General features: G+C 46.2%; 1 protein-coding gene and 1 long non-coding RNA gene across 3 annotated transcripts; one reads left to right on the forward strand and one right to left on the reverse strand.

Moving 5' to 3' along the window:
- Nucleotides 1-11,623: 11,623 nt before the first annotated feature.
- LOC309807379 lies at nucleotides 11,624-16,538 on the reverse strand. 2 transcript variants are annotated; one of them, XR_014294561.1, is made up of 4 exons: nucleotides 15,921-16,538; nucleotides 14,324-14,453; nucleotides 14,060-14,138; nucleotides 11,624-12,673 (listed from the first exon to the last, which is right to left on the reverse strand). It is a non-coding gene; the product is annotated as an uncharacterized lncRNA (long non-coding RNA). The 2 variants fall into 2 exon arrangements; XR_014294560.1 differs by lacking the exon at nucleotides 14,060-14,138.
- Nucleotides 16,539-16,758: 220 nt separating this feature from the next.
- FZD4 (frizzled class receptor 4) lies at nucleotides 16,759-25,836 on the forward strand. Its single transcript, XM_082628351.1, has 2 exons — nucleotides 16,759-17,361; nucleotides 19,483-25,836. The coding sequence occupies exons 1-2, from the start codon at nucleotides 17,077-17,079 to the stop codon at nucleotides 20,809-20,811; spliced, it is 1,614 nt and encodes a 537-aa protein (XP_082484477.1). The 5' UTR covers nucleotides 16,759-17,076; the 3' UTR covers nucleotides 20,812-25,836.
- The last annotated feature ends 1,247 nt before the right edge of the window (nucleotides 25,837-27,083 follow it).

A 27,083-nucleotide genomic window follows, 5' to 3' on the forward strand; every position in this document is an offset into this window, starting at 1 on the left:
AGCCATGGGAATCAGTATACAAAAGGACAAGGCACACACTCTCTCCCAGTGTCCATGTATTAAATCTCATGACAGGACTTTGGCTGTTTGTGGGTCACATGCCCATGTCTTAGACCAGGAGTCAACAAACTATGGCCCATGAGCCAAATCCAGGCTGTCTCCTGTTTTTGGACAGTAGGCAAGCTAAGAATAGTTTTGTCATTTTAAAAAAATGTTTATTTAATTAATTTATTTATTTTTATTTTTGGCTGCATTGGGTTTTCATTGCAGCATGCAAGATCTTCGTTGGGGCATGCGGGCTTCTCTCTAGTTGTGGCCTGCGGGTTTTCTCTCTCTAGTTGAGACGCATGGGCTCTAGAGCATGTGGGCTCTGTAGCTGTGGTGTGGTGCGTGGGCTTAGTTGCCCCGTGGCATGTGGGATCTTATTTCCCTGAACAGGGATTGAACCCATGCCTCCTGCATTGGAAGGTGGATTCTTTACCACTGGACCACCAGGGAAGTCCCAGTTTTGTCATTTTTAAATGGTTGGAAAAAAAGGAGGATAGTATTTTTACACCTGAAAACTATATGAAATTCAAATTTCAGTCTCCATAAATTTCAGTTTTATTGGACACACCACATCCATTCATTTATGAATTGTGTTTTCTGCTATCACAGTAGAATTGAGTAGTGGTGACAGAGACCTTATATCTCACAAAGCCTAAAATATTTCTATCTGTTCTTTATAGAAACATTTTGCGGACCCTGCCCTAGACCAATCATGGCAAACATGAACATAAGACACTCTGATTGACCAGATCTGAGTCATGTGTCCACCCCAGTAGCTTGGAGACAGGTAGGGTATGGGTCTGCTCTAGCAAAACAATGGTGGGTAGGATGGTTTGCCCGGGAAGGAAGGGTACTCAGGAAAAGACACAACAGGTATCCATAACAGTGTCAGATTAATATAAGTTTGGAAATCTTTTACTTAACTTCTTAGGACTTTCGTTTTTTTTTTAGCTAGAGTGAAGTAGATAAGCTTTGCCCTTTGGGAGTGTAGTAATGATGTTGGCTAATATTCAATGAGCATTTACTCTGGGCTAATACTAAGTACTTTATGTATGTTGTCTCATGGAGGAAACCAAAGCTTAGAGAGGTTACATAGATTGCCCAGAGTTACGTGGGGAAGCAGGGCCAGGGCTTTGATGAGAAGCCATGTCTGTCCACCTGGAGGGCCCAGGCACATAACCACTATACCGCACTGCCTCCTATTCAAGAGGATGAAGGGAGATGAGAAATCATATAGGCTGAGCAGAGAGCCTGATATACTGTGGTCACTCAGTTGAGATTAATTTCTTTTCTCCCTCTTTCCTGACTTTTCACATTCACATTACGGAGATATAAATAAGCAAGGAATCCGTATGCACCATTCAAGCGTCCTGTTGTCTCTATCTTTTAAGTTAAGAAGAAAAAAAAAAAAAAACCAAACCCCTCCCCTGCAAAAAAAACTCCCTTTAATCAGTCTTGCTGTCAAAAAGGCAGAGTAGGGCTTCCCTGGTGGTGCAGTGGTTGGGAGTCTGCCTGCTGATGCAGGGGACACGGGTTCGTGCCCCGGTCCAGGAGGATCCCACGTGCCGCGGAGCGGCTGGGCCCGGGAACCATGGCCGCTGAGCCTGCGCGTCCGGAGCCTGTGCTCCGCAACGGGAGAGGCCACAACAGTGAGAGGCCCACGTACCGCAAAAAAAAAAAAAAAAAAAAAAGGCAGAGTAAAAATAGTAAAAGTTCGGAGAAGGGCAGTGAAAATAATTGGCGGCATGCATGGCAGAAGAGCATGGCATAAGAAGAGGAATTCCAAACCCTGGGATCATTTCATTTGAAAAGGAAAGCTCCCAGAGGCACAATGTTTACAGTATAATAAGCTGACGACAGGTATAGGAAAGACTAATCAGGACCTGTTATTTACTTTTCCCCCCAAATAAAAGAACCAGACTGTTTCACGCATTGTATAATAGCCGTGTCACCTTCCACTTTGGAACACTATCAAAGTGAGCTTTACCCTCCCTTCCTACGGACTGTGGAGCCAAACCACACCTCCAGTCCCAATCAGTACACAAGACACTGCACTCTACACGTACTATTCAGAATCTGGAGGTTTCTAGCTGGAAGGTGTGTTGGGGCCATGTTATAGAGAAAGCTGAAGCCCAGTTAGGTGAAATAGTTTGTCCAAAGTTGCACGGTGAGCTCATGGCACATCTAGATTTAACTTGGCCTTGAGGTCAGAGAAACTGGATTGAGATCCTGGCTAGACCTAAATGACCTTTCTGAGACTCAGTATCCCCATTTTTAACCATTTTTAACATAGTTGAAGAATCAAATAATACAAGTGGCCTAATTCTCAGTTCAGTGTATTGGGTATTGTGGCTTAATTCTCAGTTCAGTGCTTTTTTCCCTAAGTCATTCTGCTCCTTGGATCACCCAACATAGGAAAAAAGTGCAGTGCTGGATTGTTGGAAAAAAAAATGGGAAGATGCCGCACCACCCCCTCTTTACTTCCCCTTACCAACAATAAAGTACAAACTTCAAAAGAAACAAACTTGAAAATGGTGAATGCTGGACTCAGAGACCTTTCCTGGAGTGGAACCCTGTGGTCAGATATTGGCCAGGGCAATCCTTGAGCAACTTGGTTGCCATCCAAGTATGTTTTCAGTGGGGAATAAAGTTCATGTTTTGGAGGCAGTATCCTTGACTTTTTTATCCTGTTATTCAAATATTTCCTAATAATCTTCAGCATTTACACACTCAAGAGACCTTGAAGGAAAAGGATGCAGGACTCCAATCTTTTTTCCTTCCTTTTGCTAATGAATAGCTGTTTTCTTTCTGAATTCACTGGCCCTATCACCCTTTTTTTTTTTTTTTTTTTCATTCAAGTAACCTTACAAGACAGAGGTCAAATAGCAAATAGAAAACTGTAAGTTACCAATTTCTGGTTTGGGCTTAATGCTATGTGTGCCTTTTCAACGTGAAAAATCTATGTAGAGAGGAATTGACGTTTTAGCAAATATATACATAATGCATAAATTAGTTGGAATAAGTGTGGGTGTTTCTGGTGCCACCTGTTGGTCACACTGTGAGATTGAACGATACACAGTATTGTTGGTCATGAAACCGAATATAAAATGGAATTTATGCTGTAGCTGTCACAGTTATGCATTTCAGCAGTCTGGCTGAATGTTGAAATAGGGTGACTGTTGCTTGAACATTATTTTTACTCACAGCTACTTGGAAGTACAGGACTGTTTTGCTGCTGGTTTATTCACCAATTAAATGTGTAGAGAGGAATATATAATGAAGCATAATCTCTGGGAACTCTGAGATTAATGAACCAATATTCAGATTCAAATTATTTTTGTGCCCTGTGGTTCAGAACTGGTGTTGGTGCCCTGCCCAGATCCCTTTTACCAGCCAGCGCACCCAGGCAGTTTCCCTGAGCTACTGGGAGACTTGGCTAATACAATTCACAGTTACTCCCTTCTCTGGAGAAGTGCCCTTGGCTAAGAGGGAGCCACCTTGAGCAAATGGGAGCCACCTTGACCAGGAAGCTACACACACAGGCACACAGATATGTGGCCTCCATGGCCAGTGGCCAAAATATGACTGTCATGGGGCTGCAAAGGGCCAGCCCTCCTAACTTTAAGGCGAGATGAACCCTCGGGTGCAACTTGTGTTCCAGAGCTCCCCATGGGATCAAGCCAAAGCTAGACTCCAGCTGAAGCCAAATTCTTGTTTAGCCCTTTTCCCCTGTCATAACTGTTTCTCTCCTTCTCCTTGAAAACAAGCAATAAATCACTTGAAACCAACACATCTCAGGCTCTGCTTCTAAGGAACCTGACCTAAAGCAAGAACTATCCCATGGAAAACTGTATGTGTGTAATGATAAAATTCATGAGAGCAAAATAGGCCTTTGGGTCTGTGAATGTGGTTTTCCCAACATGTTTGGGAAGAAACACCGAACAAAGCAGCCCTTCTCCATAGGCGGCAAAGCCCAGATGGAAGGACAACGGCGGTGATACTGCACTATGGGACAAAAGACCTGGGTGATGATATAAAATACGTCCTTGCAATGGCACTATGCCTGAGTTTTCTCAGAAATGCGTTTAGTTTCAAAATAGTACGTCCATGCTGGCATTAGACCTAGTGCTCCCAGGGGCAATGAAAAATAACCCAGAATTGGAGGACTTGAGGCTTTACACATTTCTATATCTGCTGGAGGAACCAGAACTTTTTTGGCTTGTGCCAAAGGAGGACTTTGGGGAAAGGAAAAAACTCTGCCAGAGGACAATTTTGGAAATCTCAGAAGAATTGTTGGTTGATTTAATTGGGTTTTGGTTGTAGAAGTTCCAGCTGGTTCTCCAGAAGTGGCAATGCCAAGTAAGAAGTGGGGAGCTTTGGGGCTAGTCAGGCCTGGGTTTGAATTCTCCTCAACTTATTAACTCAGTTTCCTCATCTACAAAATGGGGGTCATAATATTTATCTCCCCAAATTGTGGAGAGGTTAGATATAGTGCCAATTCAGCACCTGGTATATAATGGTCAGTGAATAAAGGGTAAGTATTTTTTTGTACTCAAGCTGTAGCATCTACTGAGCAGTGTAACCTCTGTCACTAATAAACGCAATATTTTTAGTTTATTTGTTCAATGTGTTTCCAACCCAGTGGGAAAAGAGATGCTGTTTATTTAGGGCCTTATTATGGATCCCCTAAAAAGCTATTTTAATTTTTAAAAATTAACCCTCAGGTGACTGAGATCATCACTTGGAGAAAGTCAAGGGAAGGGTCTCATATAACGAAAGGCCGTCCTGTATGGTTGAGAAGATTGTATACAGTGTACAAAGGCCCCCCACTGTGGGCAAGTGGGGCTACAATCTAGCTTTCCTTCTCTCACCAAGCCATGAACCCCTTGGGCAGTGTCCACCTAGAGGGGATAATTTACTAATTCTCACAGAAAATGGGCTGGAAGCAGCCCTGACATTGTTCATGCCCTTTGTCAGGGTTAAGGTCCCTCTTGTGAGTGGAAGGGACCATGAGCACTTCCTGAAGACAGTACCGAAGCATCATACTCTCTAGACTCAACCTCTTCCCACCTACATGCCCTGTGCTCAAAGATAAAGCCTAACAGTGACATTTGGGCCACAATGATTAGCTGGAAGGGGTTACCTCAAAATAGGGTTCCTAGTTCAGATGTTTCTCTATCAGTAATACTCAAGGTAAGGTCTGAAAAATTACTGAAGCCATCACTTGGGGTTCTTGACGGAAGATATTATTTCCTGAGCCATACACCTGACCTTCTAGATTCTAGACTCGCTAGAGGTTAAATTAGGGAACAGCTGTTGAAATAATATTAATAATTTCTTCACAGGCTTACTGACCATAAAGAAGGCTTTCTTGGTCAAAGATTCCCTTCATTCACAAAGTCTACATAGGAGTCATGGTAAAGAGTTGAATGTTCCTCGGAGAGGCTCTTCCTCTTGGAATAAGCCCAGAGATACTGACAGCCATAGACTTCCTTTCCCTTGATAACCCTCTTCCACTCCACATCCCATTCCCCCAGCATGTACACAAAATTATCTCTCATGAGAATCCTCTTTCTCTCTCCCTTTCTCATTTATGGTCTATGATGTGTAGAAAAACACATCTTCCAGCAGGCAGAGGCAGCTAGGTGATGGTTATCTGTCCTTAAAATTCTTGTTTATCCTTTAGAATCGCATTTAGCATTATATAATGCCCTTCCTAGAGCCCTGGGTTACCCAAGCCCTTCCAAGCAACTTAAGTCTGCCCTTGGTGGAAATCCTGACAGTCAGGGAATGTTCACATGATGGGTTATAAAGTTAATGATGTCTTCAATATAACATAGGCCTTAGATAATAGCAGTTAACATTTAAACACCTTAATATAAGGTTTGCCAATCAAAGAACCAAATTGAACTGTCCTATAACCAACAACTATACCATGGGGTATACAGCTAGAGTTGTGTCAATTCACTTTACCCAGTTCCTAGGTAATTACTTCCAAGTGGGCATCAATGTCGCTGAAGAACAAATCCATGAAAAGATATAATCTAAGAAAGATTCAACACCTGTGCTAGGAGCTAGGGATAAAGATAAAGTAAACATGGTCTCAATATTCAAGAAATTCATAATCTAGGGAGTTCCCTGGCGGTCCAGTGGTTACGACTTGGTGCTTTCACTGTTGCGGCCCTGGGTTCAATCCCTGTTCAGTGAACTAATATCTCACAAGCCACATGGTGCAGCCAAAAATAATTAATAATAATAATTATAATAATAATAGAAATTCACAATCTAGTAGAATAATGACTATGGAAGCACCCTGTGACAAAAAGACTATACCAATTAAGGGATTATCATTATTAAGAAGAGAGTCTTGCACTATAATTTAGGTGCTGAGAGGAAAATTAATATTTACTAACCACCATTAAACTTTCACAACAATCCTACTGGTTTGATTGCTGGATCAGTTATAGTGCCTTCATGTGCAAGAAATAAGAAAGAAACCCAACTAAAAGTGGCTTCCACAAGAAGAAAAATGTATTATCTCACTTAACCATAAGTTCAGCCATAAGGACTACTGGGGTTGATTAATTCAGTAGCTCAATCATATCTGTAAGAACCCAGGTTCTTTTCATCTTTCTGCTCTGTCATTGTATTAGGGCTATTCAGAAAAATAGAACCCACAGAATATATATACATATATCAAATTGGGTATGGAACCTGACTAGTCCCAAGGTCTGCAGGGTGAGTTGGCAAGCTAGAGACCCAGGAGAACTGTTGGCGTAGTTACAGTCTGAAGTCTAGCAGGCTCAAGACCCAGGAAGAACCAATAGTTCAGTTCTAGTCTGAAAAGAGGAAGAAAACTGATCTCCCAGATCAAAGGCAGTAAGGCAGGAGGAATTTTCTCATTTCAGGGGAGGGTCAGCCTTCTTATTCTATTTGGATCTACAACTGATGGGATGAGGTCCACCCACATTAGGGAGGGCAATCTGCTTTACTCAGTCTATTGATTTAAATGTTAAACTCATTCAAAAATATCCTCACAGAAACACCCAGAATAATGTTTAACCAAATATCTGGGCACCCTGTGGTCCAGTCAAGTTGACACATAAAATTAACCACATATTCATCATCAGCATTTGGTCTGCAGTCTTTTGGGTAGCAAAATGGCAGCAACAGTTCCAGCCATCACATCCTCACTCAACATCCAAAAGCTGGAGTAAGAAGAGGCAGATGTTTTTGCTATACCCTTTCTAAAAGTTAGGAAAAACACCCCCAAAGATGAGCCCTCCATACCTACCCCTCATTTGTACTTCCATCTCATTGGCTACAGTTATGTCATATGCCCATTCCTAAGCCAATCACTTGCAAGGGGAGAGATTTACCCCCATGCCCTAGGACCAGGAAAGAGCTCATCTTCCTCTGAAGCACTTGACAGTCTAATACACTGTTGTTAGAAAGGAAAAAAAGGTTTGGATGGGGCAAGTAGGGGTTGGGGGGAGCTACTGGCTAAACAACTAACAGTGTCTGCCATAATTTCTATTATGTCTTTTTAAAGATATGGACACTGAGGCTCAGAAAGGTTGAATTGATCAGCACCACCCAGCTAGAACTATCAAGTTAAAATTTCCACTCAGATTTCTCTGGCTTTAATTTGCTTGCTCTATTTATAGGTCTATCTGTAGACAGACCTAACTCTGCCCCATACTGTAAACTTGAGCAAGTGCCTTAATCCCTCCAAATCGTCTGTCACTGATAAACAGACACAACAGTAGTCCTGACCTTTTAGAGTATCATATTAACTTAGATCATGTATGTAAAGCACTTTAGCTATTATTTATTGCCACTGCATAGTAAAAAGAACACACACTGTACAACTCCAGGAGGCACTATTCACCTAGAATATAAGACAAATTATGCCCCTGGAATTTTACCATAGCATTACCCTTACTAAAAGGCATAGAAAACTTACCTCTAGAATGAGGAGTGGAGAATTCTTGGATTTAAGTATGACAACACAGGCAAGTTTTAACTCAGTGCCACAACAAACAGGTGAAGGAAAGCCAACAGAATTTTCCAACCCTCATGGTAAGAACCTTTATATATGTATGCCTTATATTCTCACAAAAGCCCTAGGATGATAAAGAAATTTTGTTATTGCTTTTGTTTTTCCTGTAGGGAGTTACTATGGTAGGGCTTAATTCTAAAAAGGAAACAGAATTTCCTGATTTCCTTGCTGGAAGATATCGTCAGTCAGTCAACACCCTTTCCAGGTGGCTCATTGTGTCCCTTGTATTCTAAGTGCCAGGGCTTCAGCATGATGTAGGAGGTACTGAGCTGCAAAGTCAGAAGATCTGGGTTCTAGCTTTGCTCTGTGTCCAGCTAGCAATATCAAAGTGAACAGTCAATGATCATGTACTTTTCTCTCTGTATCCACATTTACCCGTAAATAGGGTGACAAGGTAGACCCATTGGTCTCTAAGGTTATCTTCCAGTTCTGACATCCTCTGAGCCACTCCCACCGCTCTGGCCTCATGGGGATGCTGCAATTCAGACTTCATTAGCAGGGATATCTCAGCTCGCCCCTCAAGAGGGGCTTAAACAGTCACAGAAGCAGAAATGAGGAAGCCATTCAACACAGCTCTTCTGAAACACAATGTATGGACAAGGAGGAAGGAGAGATGGGTTTGCTGAGGTAGAGGAGTGACTGGCTGCTCTGAAGGGTGGGCAGGTGAGGCAAGTCTAGTCATCCTTAGTGCATGAGTGGTCATGTGTGGCAGTGCTACTGAGAATGAGAAAGGGCCTGACTTACAGAAAAATCTATGACCTAGCTCCCTGTATATGCAGTCTGAAGCCTCAGGTCTGAGTAATAGGTCTGCTGCTGTTTACCCATAACCTGGTTTCCACAGCGATCCTGGTTTCCCCAGTAAGGAGGTGGAAGGAAGATGGTGCGATGTGATGGGAGGAGTCCTGGAAGCAGGGTAAAGGATATCTAGTTTTAGCCCCATCTTGGACAAGCCATCTGCACCCATTGGGTCTCAGATGCTTTATCTGTTGAGTCCTGCAGCAGATGATCTGGAAGGTTCCTTCCAGGTCTCTGGTGATCTAACAGATGTTATCAACTGCTACTGTTTCTTTGCATGTATCTGAAAATTGTTTTCTTAAAATGTGTCTCTTCTTGTTTTATCTTTATTTATTATTATTATTATTGTTATTATTTTTGGCTGTGCCCTGCGGCACACGGGATCTTAGTTCCCTGACTAGGGATCGAACCAGTGCCCACTGCAGTGGAAGTGAAGAGTCTGAACCACTGAACCACCAGGAAAATCCCCTGTCTCTTCTTGTTTTAGAACAGAAATGGTATAGTTTCTTGAAGGCAAAAGAGATAATGAACAAAAACTGGGACAGGGAGGTCGAAAATTCAGTCACATTCTTGAAACTGAAAAATTGAGGGCTACTGAAGGAAAATCAGATAAAAATGCAGGCATCTGTAAATTCCCAGGATGTGATAAATGAGGGATCCTTAATGTCTGTCCTATTTGGGGGAGCAGTTCCAATTACCTTATCAGTGCCCATAGGAAGGACTCATAAATGGTTAACTGATTAACTTTACTATCAATATAACGACTAGGCAAGGAGGCAGGTGATTATAAAAGTTTCCTTGCAGTTCTAATATCTGGATACATTTTGCACCCAGAGGACACTTGTGGAGGCAACAAAGCCTCGAAAGTAGGATGCATAATGGTCAGGTGAACCTGTGTTGGAATAATATCAACTAAGCTATTTACTGCAGGACCCCAGGCAAGTTTTTAATCTCGCAGGCACTGTGTTTCCTCATCTGTAAAATGGAGAGAATAACAGTAGGTACCACACAGGTTTGTTCACTTAACAAATATTTACTGAGCACCTACTAGGCACCAGGGATATATTAGTGAATAACACAGTTAAGACCCTGTCCTCATGGAGATTCTTTCTAGTTAAGAGAGAGACAAAGTTGATAAATAAGCAAGTAAATAACCAAGACAGTGATAGGCATCAATAAGTGCTGTGAAGGAAATAAAACAGAGGAAGGAGTGAGTGACTGAAGGGAAGGGTGAGACATGAGTGTCCAGGGCAGACCTTGCAGAGGAAATGACATTTTTCAGGAAGGAGCAGCCATGGGAAGCTGGGGGAGAGTGGCCTCTAGGCTGAGGAGACAGCAAAGCCTCTACGGTAGGAACTAGCGGGGTATGTTTTAGGAATAGAAGGAAGGTCGCTGTAGCTGGAGTGCAGTGAGCAAGGCAGAGGGTGTGACCGAAGCGGAGGGGAGATGGGGCCAGATCTTACAGGACTTTGTAGGCCTGATGCATTTTAATCCAACAGCAGTGGGAAACCACTGACAGGCTTTCAGCAGGAGAGGAAGCTGATGGTGGAAGCTGATGCGTAAAGATGGCCCTGTTTGCTGTATAGAGAAGAGACTGCCAATGAGCAGGCCTGTTAGGAGTCAGCTGTAAATGAGGGGTGATAAGGGCTGGGCAGTTGGTGGTGGTGGAGACCGAGAGAAGCATTGATAATTCAATACTTCAGGATATACGCTGGAGGGCAAGTGGAGTAAATGAGGTCATCTATGTAGAACACCAAGCACAGTGCCTGATATGAAGGGGCTCAATCAAGTGCTTGGATAGATAATAGGATCTGGTGTAGCAGGCCTGTTGCAATTCCATAAGTCAAACAGGAATTTGGCAAATACTTAGGTCACAGAGCAGGTTAGCAAGCTGGTTCAACCACTCATTTATTATGTGCCACTTAGGCAAGTCACATTTGGGACCTCAGTTTCCCCATTCAGAAATGAGGAGTGGACCAGGTGAACTCTAAGGCAGCTGCCAGAGCTTACATCCTATGAGTCTTTTTTTTTTTTTTTTTTTTTTGCAGTACATGGGCCTCTCACTGTTGTGGCCTTTCCCGTCGTGGAGCACAGGTTCCGGACGCGCAGGCTCAGCGGCCATGGCTCACGGGCCCAGCCGCTCCGCGGCATGTGGGATCTTCCCGGACTGGGGCACAAACCCGCGTCCCCTGCATCGGCAGGCGGACTCTCAACCACTGTGCCACCAGGGAAGCCCTATGAGTCTTTTTTTACAGGATGTATCAGTCAGGGTTTGATCAAAGAAGCAGAGTCACTCTGGGTAAGGTAGAATCAAGAATTTATAAAAAGCATCAGACCTTACAAAACTGTGGGAGCCAGTGCAGTACTCTGCAAGGGTACTGGGCCTGAAGTCAGTACAGATCAACCAGGCCTGCAGTCAAGAAGGAAAGCTGGGCAAAAAGTTTGGGAAGTTGAGGGCACACTGGAACCACAGGGACAAACTGGATCCTGTGTCTGTCTCTAACTACCTCTAATCTTGAGGATGCAGGTGACCTGCAAAAGCTTGAGCCCTTGGCCACAGAATTATTCAAGCACCTGGCCCAGGACTCAGAGACGCTGAAGGACATAGTGCAGGTCCAGATCCTGCCAGCAAGTGAGCCAGCAGTTAGGGAAAACATCCATGAACCGCCACCGTGCCTGGCACTCAACACTGACTTTCAGAGCATAAAGTGCTGCTTCACTTCCACCTCCCCAGTCTCGGGCTAATTTCTCTTGTGGCCAATCCCAATCTAGAACCATGCAAGAGAGGGAATTCTGGAAACTGTAGTTCTACTGTAGCTAAATGGGCACAGTACAAAGCTACCAGTGTCACTCTCTGTCAACTTGGCAGTCACACACCCTTCTTTTAAGATTTTTTTTTTTTTTTTTTGCGGGCCTCTCACTGTTGTGGCCTCTCCCGTTGTGGAGCACAGGCTCCGGACGCGCAGGCTCAGTGGCCATGGCCCACGGGCCCAGCCGCTCCACGGCATGTGGTATCCTCCCGGACCAGGGCACGAGCCCGCGTCCCCTGCATCGGTAGGAGGACCCTCAACCACTGCGTCACCAGGGAAGCCCATACACCCTTCTTTTAACCATACTTAACTTCTTATTTATTTATTTATTTATTTGGTTGCACCGGGTCTTAGTTGCCACACGTGGGCTCCTTAGTTGCAGCATGCAAACTCTTAGTTGTGGCATGCATGTGGGATCTAGTTCCCTGACCAGGGATCGAACCTGGGGCCCCTGCATTGGGAGCACAGAGTCTTATCCACTGTGCCACCAGGGAAGTCCCCATAGTTAACGTCTTCTTTTTAAAATTATTTATTTATTTATTTATTTTTGGTTGTATTGGGTCTTCGTTGCTGCGTGCAGGCTTTCTCTAGTTGTGGCGAGCGGGGGCTACTCTTCCTTGCAGTGCACGGGCTTCTCATTGCAGTGGCTTCTCTTGTTGCAGAGCATAGGCTCTAGGTGCGTGGGCTTCAAGAGTTGCGGTACACAGGCTCAGTAGTTGTGGCTCACGGGCTCTAGAGCGCTGGCTCCATAGTTGTGATGCATGGGTTTAGCTGCAGACCAGGGCTTGAACCCGTGTCCCCTGCACTGGCAGGCGGATTCTTAACCACTGTGCCACCAGGGAAGTCCCCCATTCATTTATTTATTCAACAACTATCTATTGAGAGCCTTCATTGGGTCAGGTAGTGTTTTTCTTTGCTGTTCAGCACAGCCTCTAACCTCAGAGGATTGTGAAGGAGACTGAAGAAAACAAAACAAAACAAAAAAAACAGAAACAAAGAAACCAAACGTATAATACAGTAAGAGAGCTCAAGAAAAAGCACTTAACTATAAACAAGCTTGTTTCACTCTTGGTCTCATGTCTTAATCTCCTCCAATGTGACTATAAGCTCCTTGAAAGCAGGGACCTCCTTTTATATCTGCATACCACTCAGTACTCAGCTCAGTGACATGTCCACAATGGTTATTTGGACTAAACATCATTGAACATTTGCTAATGGCTTGACTGATAAATACTGAAATGAAACGAGGTTGTGGAGGTATAAAATGTTTGCGTTACTTTTTGTCTCCTGCAAAGGTTATTGGTTGACCATCTGTGCATTAAACCATCACCACCAACAGGTAAGAGTGTCCTCTGTACCATTTTATTATGCTTGGAAAGAGGAACAACAGGGCTTTGATTCGTTGATACCCAAGAGTTCTATGGTGACTTGATTCTTCTCTGCTAGCTAATGGTGCAACCATTATAAGAAGGGGATTTGGCTCTGCCATTACTTAACCACTTGGGGACTCTGATTCCTCAACTTTGAGCAAGATTAGTGTTCCCTTCTGCTTTATTCAGTACACATGTTCTTGTTTTATAACTAGCTCGGGTGCAGGGTAAGATGCAGCACCTAGACTGTCCATAAACCCATGGGATGGGGCATGGCTTCTCCCTATGCTTCTGTTGTCCCGCAGTAAATTCCCAATCCTTATGAGGTTTTAGTCGCAGTGAATTTTCCCCTCAAAAACCAAACAGGATAATAATGAACCACTTTCTTGCATTTTCTATCAAGACAGCTCTTTGTGAGTTTTAAATGTTCTGTTCAGATTCAAAGAAGCTGGTTTCTTCATGAGTGGTTGGAATAAGACTTTTCTTGGAAGCTATTGAATATGGATTAGTTGGATTGTTTCGCAGGAAATAAAAAGCAGGCTCTAGGGTGACTACTTCAGCACTTAATTGGGTTAGCAAAGAACTGCAAATGAGAGGTTTCCCTTAGGAGGGAAAGGATGTTTATAGGCGCCCCCCCACCCCCCTAGGTGGTGGATTTTAACCTAAATGTTAGTCTTCAAATGCAGCCTTTAATTTAGGAACCATTACAAGAATCTATGAGAGCAGAAAATGTCAGGTTGAAAAATTAACACATCACAGGAGTTAATTAGAACCCAGCCTCTCATTAGATGCAAATGGAGAGCCCTCCAACTGCCCAACAGCCCGCTGAAGTCATGTTTGTTGCCGCTCCAAAGTGGTTGCATACCTATTACTCAGGGAGTGGACTAAGAAGCTGCCCAGGCACTCAGGCCAGAGCCACTACGGACCCATGGCCTGTCCTTTAGGTTAACAGAGGTCTATTCCCAAGTCCCTACCTTCTACTCCTCTCTTAAGCGCTCTGCATGTCACAGGGTGGATAGCCTTCTGCCTGGAACTCCCTTGGGGAAGTGTTTTCTGCAACAAAGACAAACATGCCATGCCTGTCACCAGGCGCAGATTGTCGACTGTGTAAACCACTCTGTGAGAGGGAGGCTGAGGCGCTCCAGGCCATTCAGACTTAGTTCTAAGTCGTGGTCTTTGTTTTCTTTCCACATTCAGACTGAAATGTGATTCCCCTGGCTTTCTTTTTTGGAAAATACCTGCGATGAGTTCCATGCCGGGAAAGAAAAGCTGTTGACAGGAAAAGCTTCTGACGGGCAAGGGGCTTTTTCAAGTGTTCTCAAAGGAGACAGTCGCTTCAAGCAGGCTGAGGCAGGGATCCCCCGGGCTCTAGGAATAAGAGGTCCAGATCACAAAACTATCATCTTTAACTACGGATTAGGCCAAGTGTCAAGCAGCTTCCTCTGTAAGAGCAGTGCCATGCACACAGACTTCTGGGCCAGGCAGATATGCATCTGAGTCCTTCTCTGTCACTTACTCTGTGTTCTTGGGCAAACTGCTTAACCTCTCGGAGCATCAGTTTTCTCAGGCTGTTGTGTGAAATAAATGACATAATGCATGTAAAGTGTGTAAAACAGTACCTGGCACAAAATACAGGTTCTATATGAGTTATTTGCTATTGACTTAATGGTATTCCTTCACCCAACACCAGTGGGTTCCCTCTGTGTGCCAGGCCCTGTGCGAAGGACAGCTCCTGCTTCTTGACCTCATGGACTCCATTGTTTAATAAGCCATGTACACATATCTTTAGCACAAAGCAAACTCCCCCCACCCTCCCCGCAAGTGCTGTAGGAGAAGTGCCAATCGCACATAGCTCTGCTTTGTCCAGTAGCTCAGAATCCTACTGATCATCCCCCTTTGGGCAGCCCTCCAAACTCAGCTACCTCTACCTTCAATTTACCCACAATTCTCTCTGTGTGCACTTACACCTCGAGTTACAGTTGTCTTTTTATTCTTTGTCTCCTCCTGTGAGCTCCTACAGGGTGAGAATCATCTATTCACTTGATTCATTCACCTAATCATTTATTCATCTCTGTAGGCCAATGGTCTCATGCATTACTCTGCAGAGATGAATGAGCACCACATGAGTGGTACAGAGGCCCTTCCAACTTGCATCCAGCCTCTGCCATATGCCAGACTTAGCTGAAATGGGAGGTTATAAACACACATTAAAACTTGGTCCCTGTCATCAAGTCCCTGGAAAACAGTGGTATAAGTGTTGGGCCAAAATACCTCAGGAAGAGAGTAGAAAGCTCTTAACCCAGATCCTCAGACCTGGGCTGCAGAAGATGTCCCACAACAAGAACAATAACCAAGTTATTCGGCGCTTAAGATGTGTCAGTGCGCTCAACAATTTACACGCATTATCTCATTTAACTCAGAACAACTGTGTGGGGGGAGATATGAACTTCCTTATTTTACAGATGGCCAGTCTGAGGCTCCGAGAGGCACACTGGCTTGACCACAGTCCTGCAACGAGTAAATGGCTTAGGAATCCACCTGCTGAGGGTTTCCCTGGCCCGACTGGAAAGTGGAGAGTGTGGGCTAGCACAAAGCTCCGTCCAAGGAGGGGCGGGTGGGGAGAAGGGCTGGTAGTGAGAGGGAAAAGTTGGATCGAAACACGGCTGGCATGAGCCCCAGGACTCCCGCAGAAGCAGAATAAGTCAGAAAGAGATGCAGGCTGCAGGGGAGGGATGCCCGGGAGGCTGGGGAAGGGGAGCCCCGGCGGTTGTGCGCCTTCTCAGCCCCCCATGCACAGGTCAAGCTTCTCCCCTCCTGCCCTCTCACCCTCCCAACCTTATTTAGAAACCGTGTCCCCGAGACAGGAAGGGCGGCGGGCCGAGAAGCACGGAGCGTCCCGGTCTCATTTCCTTTCGAATCCCCCTGTGGAATTTCATTTCATACGGTGAGGAAATCGGAGCGCGAGACCGTTGGCTGGTCGGCTGCTCCGGGGCGCCTCCCCCATTCGCGGCTGGAGACAGACAGCTCCCGGGTGCAGGTCAGGCCGAGGCTGGGGGCGGGGAGAGGGGGCCGGGCTCCAACCCAAGCAAGCTCGGAGTGAAAATAGCTGCGAGCTCACGCTGTACCAGGCACGGTGCTAAGCATTTTACGCGTTATCTCTAATCCTCCCAAGTCTCTTTACGGATGAGGAAACTGACGCCGAGAGACTGAGCAATTTGCTCAAGGTCACACAGCCGGATTTAAAGGCACAATCTTTGTAAATCCAAATCCCGTGTTCTTTGTATACGTTTCTCTGCTTGAAGGGCAAGTGGCCACGGGCTGAGTTGACAGCTGGAAGTAAAAAAGGAAAAGGGAGCCGACTCCTCTGGGAGCGCTTCTCACCTGGGAGAGAAGGGGCAGGCTGGCCCGGCTGGAGCGTCTAGGCTCCATCCCCGCCTGGCCTCCGAGCGCCGCGAACCGGGTGGGAGGAAAGTGAGAGCCGGGAAGCGGGGCGGAGCGCTACGGGACGGGAGGGAGGGGCGGAGGAGGGGGGCGGGCGGGCGGGAGCCTGACCCTGCCCAGGGCAGAGCGGCCCCGCCCCTCGCTGGCCACGGCGCCCGGCCATTGGAGAGGCGTGCTGTCCGTCCCGTCCCGCCGCCGCCCAGCAAAACTCCAGCGCCTCGGAGGGCTCGGGTGGTGAGATCGGTGGGGCGCTGCGTGCTGGCGGGCTTCGCGGAGACCCTGAGCGGCCGCGGCCGGCGCCGGGTTGGGGGCTTGCCGCCTGTAGCCATGACCCTCGCAGTCTGTCCTTCGGCCCCGGCCGGGGGCGTCTAATACCCCACACAGTCGCGCGCAGCTGCGGGAGAGCCCGGCCGCTGCCCCCTCGTCGCCCTTGGCGCCTTATCACACTTCCTTTCCCGGAGCAGCGCGGGCAGCCGGCTCCCCCGTGCAAACTGGGGGTGTCTGCTGGAGCAGCCCTCGCCACCGCCGCCGCTGCCCCCCGGCTCTGGCCATGGCCTGGCGGGGCGCAGGGCCGCGCGTCCTGGGGGCCCCCGGGGGCGTCGGTCTCAGCCTGCGGCTGCTGCTGCTCTTGCTGCTGCTCCTGAGGCCGGCGCGGGGCTTCGGGGACGAGGAGGAGCGGCGCTGCGACCCCATTCGCATCTCTATGTGCCAGAACCTGGGGTACAACGTGACCAAGATGCCCAACCTGGTGGGGCACGAGCTGCAGACGGACGCCGAGCTGCAGCTGACAACTTTCACGCCGCTCATCCAGTACGGCTGCTCCAGCCAGCTGCAGGTGGGCGCCCCTACCCCGGGCGGGACCCCTAGGGCAGGGACGCCCCAAACTAACTCCGTGGAGCCCTTGCCAAGTCGAGCCCCTGCCCCCTTCCTAAGTCTGAAGGGTATTAACTATCCTGGAGAAGTGATTTCCATTCCCACCCCCACTTTTCTGTCCCTTCTCAGGGACTGGAAGCCAAAACATTGTGTAAGTCATCTGGCCTGCGAAAGGACCCACTCTTACACCCCGCCCTTCCGTTTTTCTCCCCTGCCCACCCGTGTCTGGCCAAGCCCCTAACCCCAGTGGAGCTGAGAGTTATCTTTGCCAAGGATTCTGGCCGCCGCTGCTCGGTGGGCGAGTCCCAGGCAGGGCAGCCAGCTGCAGCTAAGACTTGGAAGGAGAGATAAGGAGACGGGGAACTTCCCCTCCCTCACCGACCTCCTTCCTCCCCCCATATTTTTTGGGTGTGTTATTAAATGAAATACCCCTGCCCCGTTTCTGCAGAATGGCCCCTCGCGTCGTCCTGCATGATTTTAGAGGTCATGCAGTAAGGAATGGCTGCGATGGCTTGAGTTCCTTCTTAGCCTCAGGGTTAAGGGCAGGTTTAGTACTTGGCGGGGGAGAAGATACCACTCGGGAAAAAGGCGTTAGTATGGTCAAGCTCCAGAAGGTAGTTTGTGTATTGGAAGGTTTTTAGGGTTTTTTTGTTTGTTTTTGCAGTCATTAAAAATGTTAAAGCTTATGTAATAATATAGAAAATGTTCATCCTACCATACAAAGTGAAGAAGTTGCATATACAGGGTGATTATAATCTTATAACAACAACCAGTTCATTAAAAAAAAAAAAAAGAACCGAAAGGAAATTTTTAAAAATGTTAACACTGGTTGTGTTTTGATTGGTGAGGCTACGAGTGATTTTTAGAAATTTAGAAAGGAGAGAAGTTGGGGGAAATAGAGGATAGTTATCCAGGCTAAAAGCTTTAGAAATCTGTGGTTCTGATTGTAACTTTTGAGAGATAAGAAACAGGCAGGCAGCTGACTTACTAGGTGCATGTTTTTACATAGGTCGTTTGAAAAGTTGGATTGTGGTTTCAGAAAGATGGTTGGGATTAGACCTGTTGCTGGTAAAATGTCCCTTTGGAAGTTTCAGGACTTTAGAACTAGGTTATAAAAACTTAAGAAAATGATTCTCTAGCTCTCAGTTTGGAAACAGCACATATCCTGACATCAGTGACAATTTTGTTGGCGAAACAGCTTTTGCAGGGATATATATTTTTAATTACATGTATCCTGGGGAGGCAGCCAAGCTGTTTTGAAGGACAGGACTGGATCCCTTTACATGCTGGAAAATAGTTACTTGTAACTCTAGACTTCATAGACAACATCTGTAAGGAGCCAAGCAGACTGTTTATCAATGCTGGAGGAATTGAGGACAGCAACTGGACTCTCCCCTGCTGGTACTGCAGTTTCAGGGACTGAACATTTATATTTTCCTATTGTGCTTCATTATTATTCTTTGAGGAAACCTGGCCAAACAAACCTCTGGTATCCAGAGGCTTCAACCTGCATCCCATCCTTGGATTTAACAGTATCGCAGTGAGGACATTTTCTCTTTCAATATGAGAGTGGTTAAAAAAAATAATTTTAGGGGATAAAATAGAGAAAGGAGAGAATATTAACATGAGAAAAGCCGTATCTACTTTTTTTTTTACATTTATTTTTACGGTGATAAATGGGGGTAAAAATAAATCACCCCATCACCCAAAGGACCGAGTCATTTGATTAGTTTGTCCAGCTCTTTCAATAGTAGCTGAAAGGGGAGGGAGACTCAAAGTCAGCTTTTTAAGGTTTATTTCCCTAAGTGTCGTGCAAAAAGGGATTATGTAATGCTTCAGGTCCCTTTTATATATTTATTTATCTGTGTTCTCCTGGAAAGGATTACTAGACCCAAAAGAAGAAAAGTGTGCAAGTGATGGATTATTAGGTACATTTGTTTGAGGTCAGAGTCAACAGGCACCCCGTAGACTGATTTAAAAGTAGATGCGTACTTTGCCCAGAAGCATTCAAGTCAGTTTTGTGCAAGCCTTTGGTCAAACTTCCAAGTCATTGTTTTCTTTGCTCGTTTCATGACTTTTCCAGTTCTTCCTTTGTTCCGTGTATGTGCCCATGTGCACAGAGAAGGTCAATATCCCCATCGGCCCCTGCGGCGGGATGTGTCTTTCGGTCAAGAGACGTTGCGAGCCTGTCCTGAAGGAATTTGGATTTGCCTGGCCAGAGAGCCTGAACTGCAGCAAATTCCCACCACAGAATGACCACAACCACATGTGCATGGAAGGGCCAGGTGATGAGGAGGTGCCCTTACCTCACAAAACCCCCGTCCAGCCTGGGGAAGAGTGCCATTCCGTGGGAACCAACTCTGATCAGTACATCTGGGTGAAGAGGAGCCTGAACTGCGTTCTCAAGTGTGGCTATGATGCTGGCTTATACAGCCGCTCGGCCAAGGAGTTCACCGATATCTGGATGGCCGTGTGGGCCAGCCTGTGCTTCATCTCCACCGCCTTCACTGTGCTGACCTTCCTGATCGATTCTGCCAGGTTTTCCTACCCGGAGCGCCCCATCATATTTCTCAGTATGTGCTATAATATTTATAGCATTGCTTATATTGTCAGGCTGACTGTAGGCCGGGAAAGGATATCCTGCGATTTTGAAGAGGCAGCAGAACCTGTTCTCATCCAAGAAGGACTTAAGAACACAGGATGTGCAATCATTTTCTTGCTGATGTACTTTTTTGGAATGGCCAGTTCCATCTGGTGGGTTATTCTGACACTCACTTGGTTTTTGGCAGCGGGACTCAAATGGGGTCATGAAGCCATTGAAATGCACAGCTCTTATTTCCACATTGCAGCCTGGGCTATCCCTGCAGTGAAAACCATTGTCATCTTGATTATGAGACTGGTGGATGCAGATGAACTGACTGGCCTGTGCTATGTGGGCAACCAAAACCTTGATGCCCTCACGGGCTTTGTGGTGGCTCCCCTCTTCACTTACTTGGTGATTGGAACTTTGTTCATTGCTGCAGGCTTGGTGGCCTTGTTCAAAATTCGGTCGAATCTTCAAAAGGATGGGACAAAGACAGACAAGTTGGAAAGGCTGATGGTCAAGATTGGGGTCTTCTCAGTCCTGTACACGGTGCCTGCAACCTGTGTGATTGCCTGTTATTTCTATGAAATCTCCAACTGGGCGCTGTTCCGGTATTCCGCAGATGACTCCAATATGGCGGTTGAGATGTTGAAAATTTTTATGTCTTTGCTGGTAGGCATCACTTCAGGCATGTGGATTTGGTCTGCCAAAACTCTTCACACGTGGCAGAAGTGTTCCAACAGATTGGTGAATTCTGGGAAGGTAAAGAGAGAAAAAAGAGGGAATGGTTGGGTGAAGCCTGGGAGAGGCAATGAAACTGTGGTATAAGGCTAGCCAGCCTCCATGCTTTCCAGATTTTGAAGGGGGCACGCCAGCATTGCGGTGCAAATGCTATTAAAAGCTTCATGCAGTGAATCTCAGTTTGAACAAGCTAGCAACACTTAAGTGACCCCCATAACCCTCCACCACTCTCCCCCGTCTCCCCCCCAGCATCATAAAACTAATGATTTTGCTGCGGACTTTGGAATGATCCAAAAATGGAAAAGCCAGTTAGAGGCTTTCAAAGCTGTGAAGAATCAAAACATTGATCACTTTAGCAGGTCGCAGCTTGGAGCGTGGAGGTCCTGCCTAGATTCCAGGAGGTCCAGGGCGATGCTGCTTTTCCCTGCAGGGTGGGATTTGAGCTGTGAGTAGGCAACTTGCAGGGAGAAATATTAACTTTTTTAACCCTTAAAAATTTTTAAATACTAACTGGGTCTTTCAGATAGCAAAGCAATCTATAAACACTGGAAATGCTGGGTTCAGAGAAGTGTTACAAGTTTTATAGTTTGGCTGGTCTAACATAAACATTTTCTGTGGTGTACTGTCTGCTGTTTAGAACTTTGTGGATTGCTCTCCCAAGAGGTGGTGTCAGAATCTTTCAGTGCCTTTGTCATAAAACAGAATTGTTTGAACAAACAAAAGTTCTGTACAAACACACAGAAGGTATCCAGTGGATTTTTCTTCTCCCTCTTCCTCTTAAATTTCAACAGCTCTGTCCTAGGCTGCTGCTGTTTTCTCCATTTTACATTAATGACTCAAAAACAGGTATTTTTTATAGGAACTTTTGCACTGCAGCATGCCTAATGAGGGGGAAAGGAAGGGTGATTCACTTTCTTGACAATCACTTAATTCAGAGGAAAATGATATTTACCAAGTCGACTTACCTTACCCACCCCAGAGACCGACTGCATTGAGCAATGGGGACTTAATATATTTTACTTGGTGTGATTGCATCTATGCAGACGCCAGTCTGGAAGAGCTAAAATGTTAAGTTTCTTGGCAACTTTGCATTCACACAGATTAGCTATGTAATTTGTGTGTGTCAATTACAATTAAAAGCACATTCTTGGACCATGACATAACAGTTACTCAGCTGACTTTAAAGCTATGGTCAGCTTGCATTCTCAGAATGATAGTGCCTTTTTTTCCTTTAGCATAAGAATGTTATCAGAGTCTGGTCTACTTACCACAATGGAGACTTTTTCAATTTTGTAAAGGGAGCTAAAGACAGCTAATCCAACTACTTGGTGCATAATTATTTCCTAGTAATTGGCAAGGGCTCCGTGTAAGATTTCCTTGGAGGCAGTGTGGCCTGGAGTATTTATATGGTGCTTAATGAATCTCCAGAATGCCAGCCAGGAGCTTGATTGGTTCGTAGGGAATAAAGTGTAGACCATATGAAATGAACTGCAAACTCTAACAGCACAGGTCTTAATTGCCTTTTGCAGAGGTATCCAGAGCTTTTAAAATTTATGCTTTATGTTCCTTGCAAGGGGGTACCCCCTAGCAGACTCGCAAAAGCTGCAATTCTTTTAAAATTGTAACTCGCCTTTCTCCTAACCCGCCTCAGGCCTTCTAATCACCAGATCTCTGGGACAAATTATTGACGATGTCACAGGTTGCTGTCCTTGAAGTTCATACCTGTCTTTGCTTCAGCAACTACCTTGCGATGACTCATTTATTTATTTATTCATGCTCCTCCCCCCTTTAAAACAGGTAGGGAGGCTCTTTTATCACATTTCTTTGTGGAAAAATATTTCCAGGGACTCAAAATTCCAAATAGGAGTTCAAATTCTGGAAATAAGCATGTCTTTTTTTGTTTGAGCTTTATGCCCCCCTGGTTTGACATTTTCCTTTCTTCTTTCTCTGTTGTGGTGTGGTTCTTGACCTGTCTGAGATGAAGATACACGTAAGGTCTGTTGCATGTTTTGGAAGGCAAAGTCTTGGGGCTTTGGACACAGATCCTAAGTGGGCACCGGTGGCCCCTGCTGTGTGTGCTGAGCCTGAGTACCTTGGCTGGACTCTGGGTCAGGGCTCCAGGAGCATGAGAAATGATCCCCAGAAGGACCAGTTGAACTCCATCTGAGACTGCATCGCCTATGAAATGTAAAATGTGAACGCCCCGTGCTGCTTGCAGATGGTTCCCATAGCTGGCCGGGGCCCTGGAGCATGCACCCAGGGGCAGAGCCTGCCCTTACTCACGCTCCGCTCCAGTGTCTTGGGAGTTGTGCGGAGACTCTGGCCCAGGAAAGGAAAGAAGGACCAGGCAGGGGATTGTAATGCAGTTCTCTTTGTAATGTTTCAGTGATCGTGTGACCGACGCAGCACCTAGCAGAGGGCCCGGCATGGAGAGGGTGCTCAATATTTATGAATAGTAACAAATAAGTAACAATAAGAGTACTTGGGTGAACCTGGACCCCCAAGTTTTGGAGCTTTCTGGGTTGTAACATGTCTCTTCCATAAATCTCTTGCCTTCACAGGAGAAATATATATTTGATCAGAAGTCGTCATCGGTGCAGAATAGATGAGTAGCCTTGGCAATGTCACAGGCTTATAGGCCGTTCCTTTCACATTCCAGACCATGGAGAGTGTTTACGGTTTTAAGAAAGGAGCTTTGTGGCCGAAGAGTTAGATATCAGTTACCTTGAAACGAATCCATCACCTGTTGAGTTGGTATTGGTTTTAAAAAAGGTTAATTATCAGCACATTTATTGAGTGCTAACTGTGTGTAAAGCCCTGTGTTAGGCACCTTAGGGGATGTCAGGGAGAATCAGCTCTGTTCTTCTAACCGACCTGGACTGGGATGCCCCTGGGTCTGCTGAACTTGGCCATTGGTTTCAGGAAGTCGCAGGGGCTACTGAATTGCCATCTGTTCCACTGTCACCATCCCATAAACCTCTTCCTGGGTCTTTCTCCCTTTAACCCATCACTTATCCCTTCCCAGGATTCCTTGCAAATCGATTCACAGGGGGTTTGCCAGAAAGCATCAGCTCTGTTTCATGACAGTCTCCATGGAAATCTCCTAGGAAGATCACAAACATTGGCTACAGGGACATGAACTCCCACATCTAATACGGCTTCGGGAGCAGGCAGTTTAGGGCTTGGGGTGTTCTGGTGACTCGTACAGGTGAATTTGAGGACAGCATCTTGCTAGGGAAAAGGTTAGCGTTCTTTTTCTTTCTCGGAAATCTAGGATAAGTAGGTATAATTATAGCTTCCTACAAAAATCCCTTGGCCTCAACAGGGACCAAGGGCACCTCTGTCCAGCCTCTTCTCTGGCATACTCCTTTCTCCTCCTTCATAAAGGCCACACCTCAGGGCAGAGGAACATGGGAAGAGTGGAACTGGCCAGGACCACCTGATGGAGCTACTTGGTTGATTCATATCCTTTTTCCTCTATGGAGACCCGTCTCCTGATCTCTGAGACTGCTTCTGATCTGGCAGCTTACTCAGGGACCTGGAACAGGAGAAGCGGTGCCACTTTTTATTTCCCTGAGATGCTCTTTGACTTTGCTTTCCCCTGGCCCTCCCTCCCCTGCATCCCCCAAACCTGGAACCTGGGAAACTTCTGTATCTAGCTTCTGAATTGTGATGTTACCAGCACCCCCAGCCCTGTCCTCTCTGGTCCCCCTCAGCCCCCGGTCACAGAATTCAGTGCTGGAAACCAAGCTGAGGCCCGAGGGTGTAAAGAGAAACTCGACAGCCTCAGCCCTGGAAGGCAGACTCAACTTAAGATTTCACCAGGATGGTGCAAGCCTCGGCTTCTAGCGAGGTGGCCACAACGGCAGTTAGGGGAGAGGGCTATGGAGCCCAGACTCTGGAAGGAGCCCCCAGAATCGATCTGTTATACATCCTGCATTTCATTCTGTGATGGAGGAGATTGGAGAGGCTTGCTATTCCAGCCGGAGATGTCGAGTCATTGGACTCTGATGGTTCTTTTTGTTCCTTTATTATACTTGGGTTCAGAGTCCCCGTCTGGGTTTGTATTATGTCTGGCAAAGGACCCGGGTTCTCATTTTTCTTCTGGGCCTAGGCTGTAGATCTTGGAATCTCCTAGGAGAGCATTTTGCTCCTACCAAGGATCAGATACCAGAGCCTTAAATAATGGATGTTGTTTCGCTGCGGCCTGGTTTGAGCTGTCTGCTGCCGCCTCTTGCCACGCACATGTGCAGTGATGGCCCCCTGGGTGTTACCTGGAGGGAAGTGAACCCCGGATCTCCCCAGTAGGCCTCTTCTCCTTGGTACACCCAGTTGCCCGTTCCTGGTTTGCCTTATTTCCCTTCTTCTTTGCATCAGCAAATTCCCAGGATTCACCCAGGCAACTTGTAGAGGGCCTGCTTGGGGTCCTATGAGCCGTGTCCTCCAAGCTTTTGTAGCTCCCTGATCGCCTACAATATTCAGTACATGACCACTGTCATCCCAGAAGGCTTCCGGGGAGGGGGCGAGAGCCCCTGCCGCCTGGAGGCTGGGTCCATCTGCTCTCCCAGGTGTGCACCTTCCCCCATCCTGCTGAGGGCTCGGGCTGGTATGGCTGAGGGTTTGGGGAGGGGAGGCTGCTCTCCAGATGTCTCCCCGTGGGGCATCGCGGTGGTCCTGAATTTTTTCCTACCTCACAGGGATGTTGTGAGACTTTAGAAGGAAGGAGGACAAAGGCCCCTTGAGCTCTTTGTAGGAAAGGCAGAATAAATATCAGGTGTGATCTATGCAGAGATGAAATCCGGCCTGCTGGTGAGGCAGACACGCTTGTGCTCTGTGGCTGTTCTCGGGCCCCCGTGCCACCCGAGCTCCGGCCACCTCGAGGCCTACCTGAGGGACTTTCAGATGTTCGACACAGAGGTACCAGGCAGACCCTCCTACATGCCCTGAACGAGTTGCTGAACGTCAGAGGAAATGGACCCTGTTTTTGAGGATGTACAAACGTATGTCTGCATTGATGTCTGTACTGTAAATTTCTAATTTATCACTGTACAAAAATAAATAAACTTTGCTATTTAATTTTTGTATCAAAGGAAAATAAAGTTTTGTTTAGTAGCTGGTGTGTGATTTGGCCTATTCCTGCAGGTGCCTGAAAGCCCCTGGGAAGCATGCTTACCCAGCAGTGAGAAATAGAGAATTGGGTTTGCAGGGCTGAGGGAGAGCCTCTTTCCGAGAGCCTCGTTGTCTTTTTTTTTTTTTTTTTTTTGCTGGTGCTATTTCCCCACCCTGGGATTTCTCTTGGGTCAGCAAACCCCCGAGATCCAAAGTCAACAGACTTTATCACTACTGTGGTCATCAGTAACACTCAAGTGATCACATTATACTTCGGATGTGACTATAGTTCTCAAGCTGTCGTCACCCCATGACACCCCTTTTTGGCATTTCCAATACATGTAACCATTTTTAAACACCTTCCCAGTCCCCTTGACTTAATCTGACAGCCTGCAAAAAATTTCCCTATCACTGCTAGAGCTTCAGGCCTCTTGAAGAGGGGAAAGAGAGCTTTTTTTTTTAACTTCAGATTTTCATTAAAAGTTTTTTTATTTTTCTGGTTACAAAATGGTTCTGTTTCGTGTAATAGACATGGGAGTATGTTGTATCAGTCAGCCAGGAAAATGACTTTAGCTAAATTTATAAGTTGGGTGGTCTGTGTCCCCATATCCAGAAAAGCCATCAGACAAAGCAAATTCAAGGCCATTAGCAGGACACTGTCATGGGAGCAAGTAATATTATGGACCACACAGACAGAGGGTAGGGAAGTCACTGCTATTGGAGACGGCTGCTGATGTCCCAGAGAACATCAGCCCTCTTGGTTTGCCTTTCAATTGCTTTCCACCCCTTGGTCTCACCTGAATACCACCCTGTTTTAGTGTGAGTAAAAAGCCCAGGGAGCAAGAATCTGCAATGCTCTTCTCCTTCGCTGCAGATCGCTATTGTATTTTATCTCAAACCATACCTGAAAGGAGGCATGTAATTTAAATTCTCTTCCCTGTGAGGCCGGCTGTGTTTCTCATTTCATTACTACTCATTATGTAATTATATGACATTAAGGAAAATTCAGCACAAGCTGGAATGAATTCATAATCCATTGCACTTGCAGAAACACTTTCCGTATAGAAAATATTTTTATTTACACGATTTCAGTTTTTGCTCATGGCACCTCTCAGGTAAGCAGCGCAGGCACTACTTTTCTTTCGAGATGAGAACTGAAACTTGCCGGGAGTACCTCCGTGGGTGAGTAGCCTGTGGGCTAACCTTGTTCTCTCATGCCTAGCCCAGGGTTTTGTTTTCGTTCTACACTC

The sequence above is a fragment of the Mesoplodon mirus genome (assembly GCF_964341445.2).
Source record: "Mesoplodon mirus genome assembly, chromosome: 7".
NCBI lineage: Eukaryota > Metazoa > Chordata > Mammalia > Artiodactyla > Ziphiidae > Mesoplodon > Mesoplodon mirus.

What these genes read in the sequence shown, in the direction of transcription:
- FZD4 (XM_082628351.1), top strand. Translation starts at nt 17,077, where the DNA reads ATGGCCTGGCGGGGCGCAGGGCCGCGCGTCCTGGGGGCCCCCGGGGGC. An exon ending in GCTGCTCCAGCCAGCTGCAG is followed by an intron (nt 17,362 to 19,482) that starts GTGGGCGCCCCT and finishes TGACTTTTCCAG; the next exon opens with TTCTTCCTTTGTTCCGTGTA.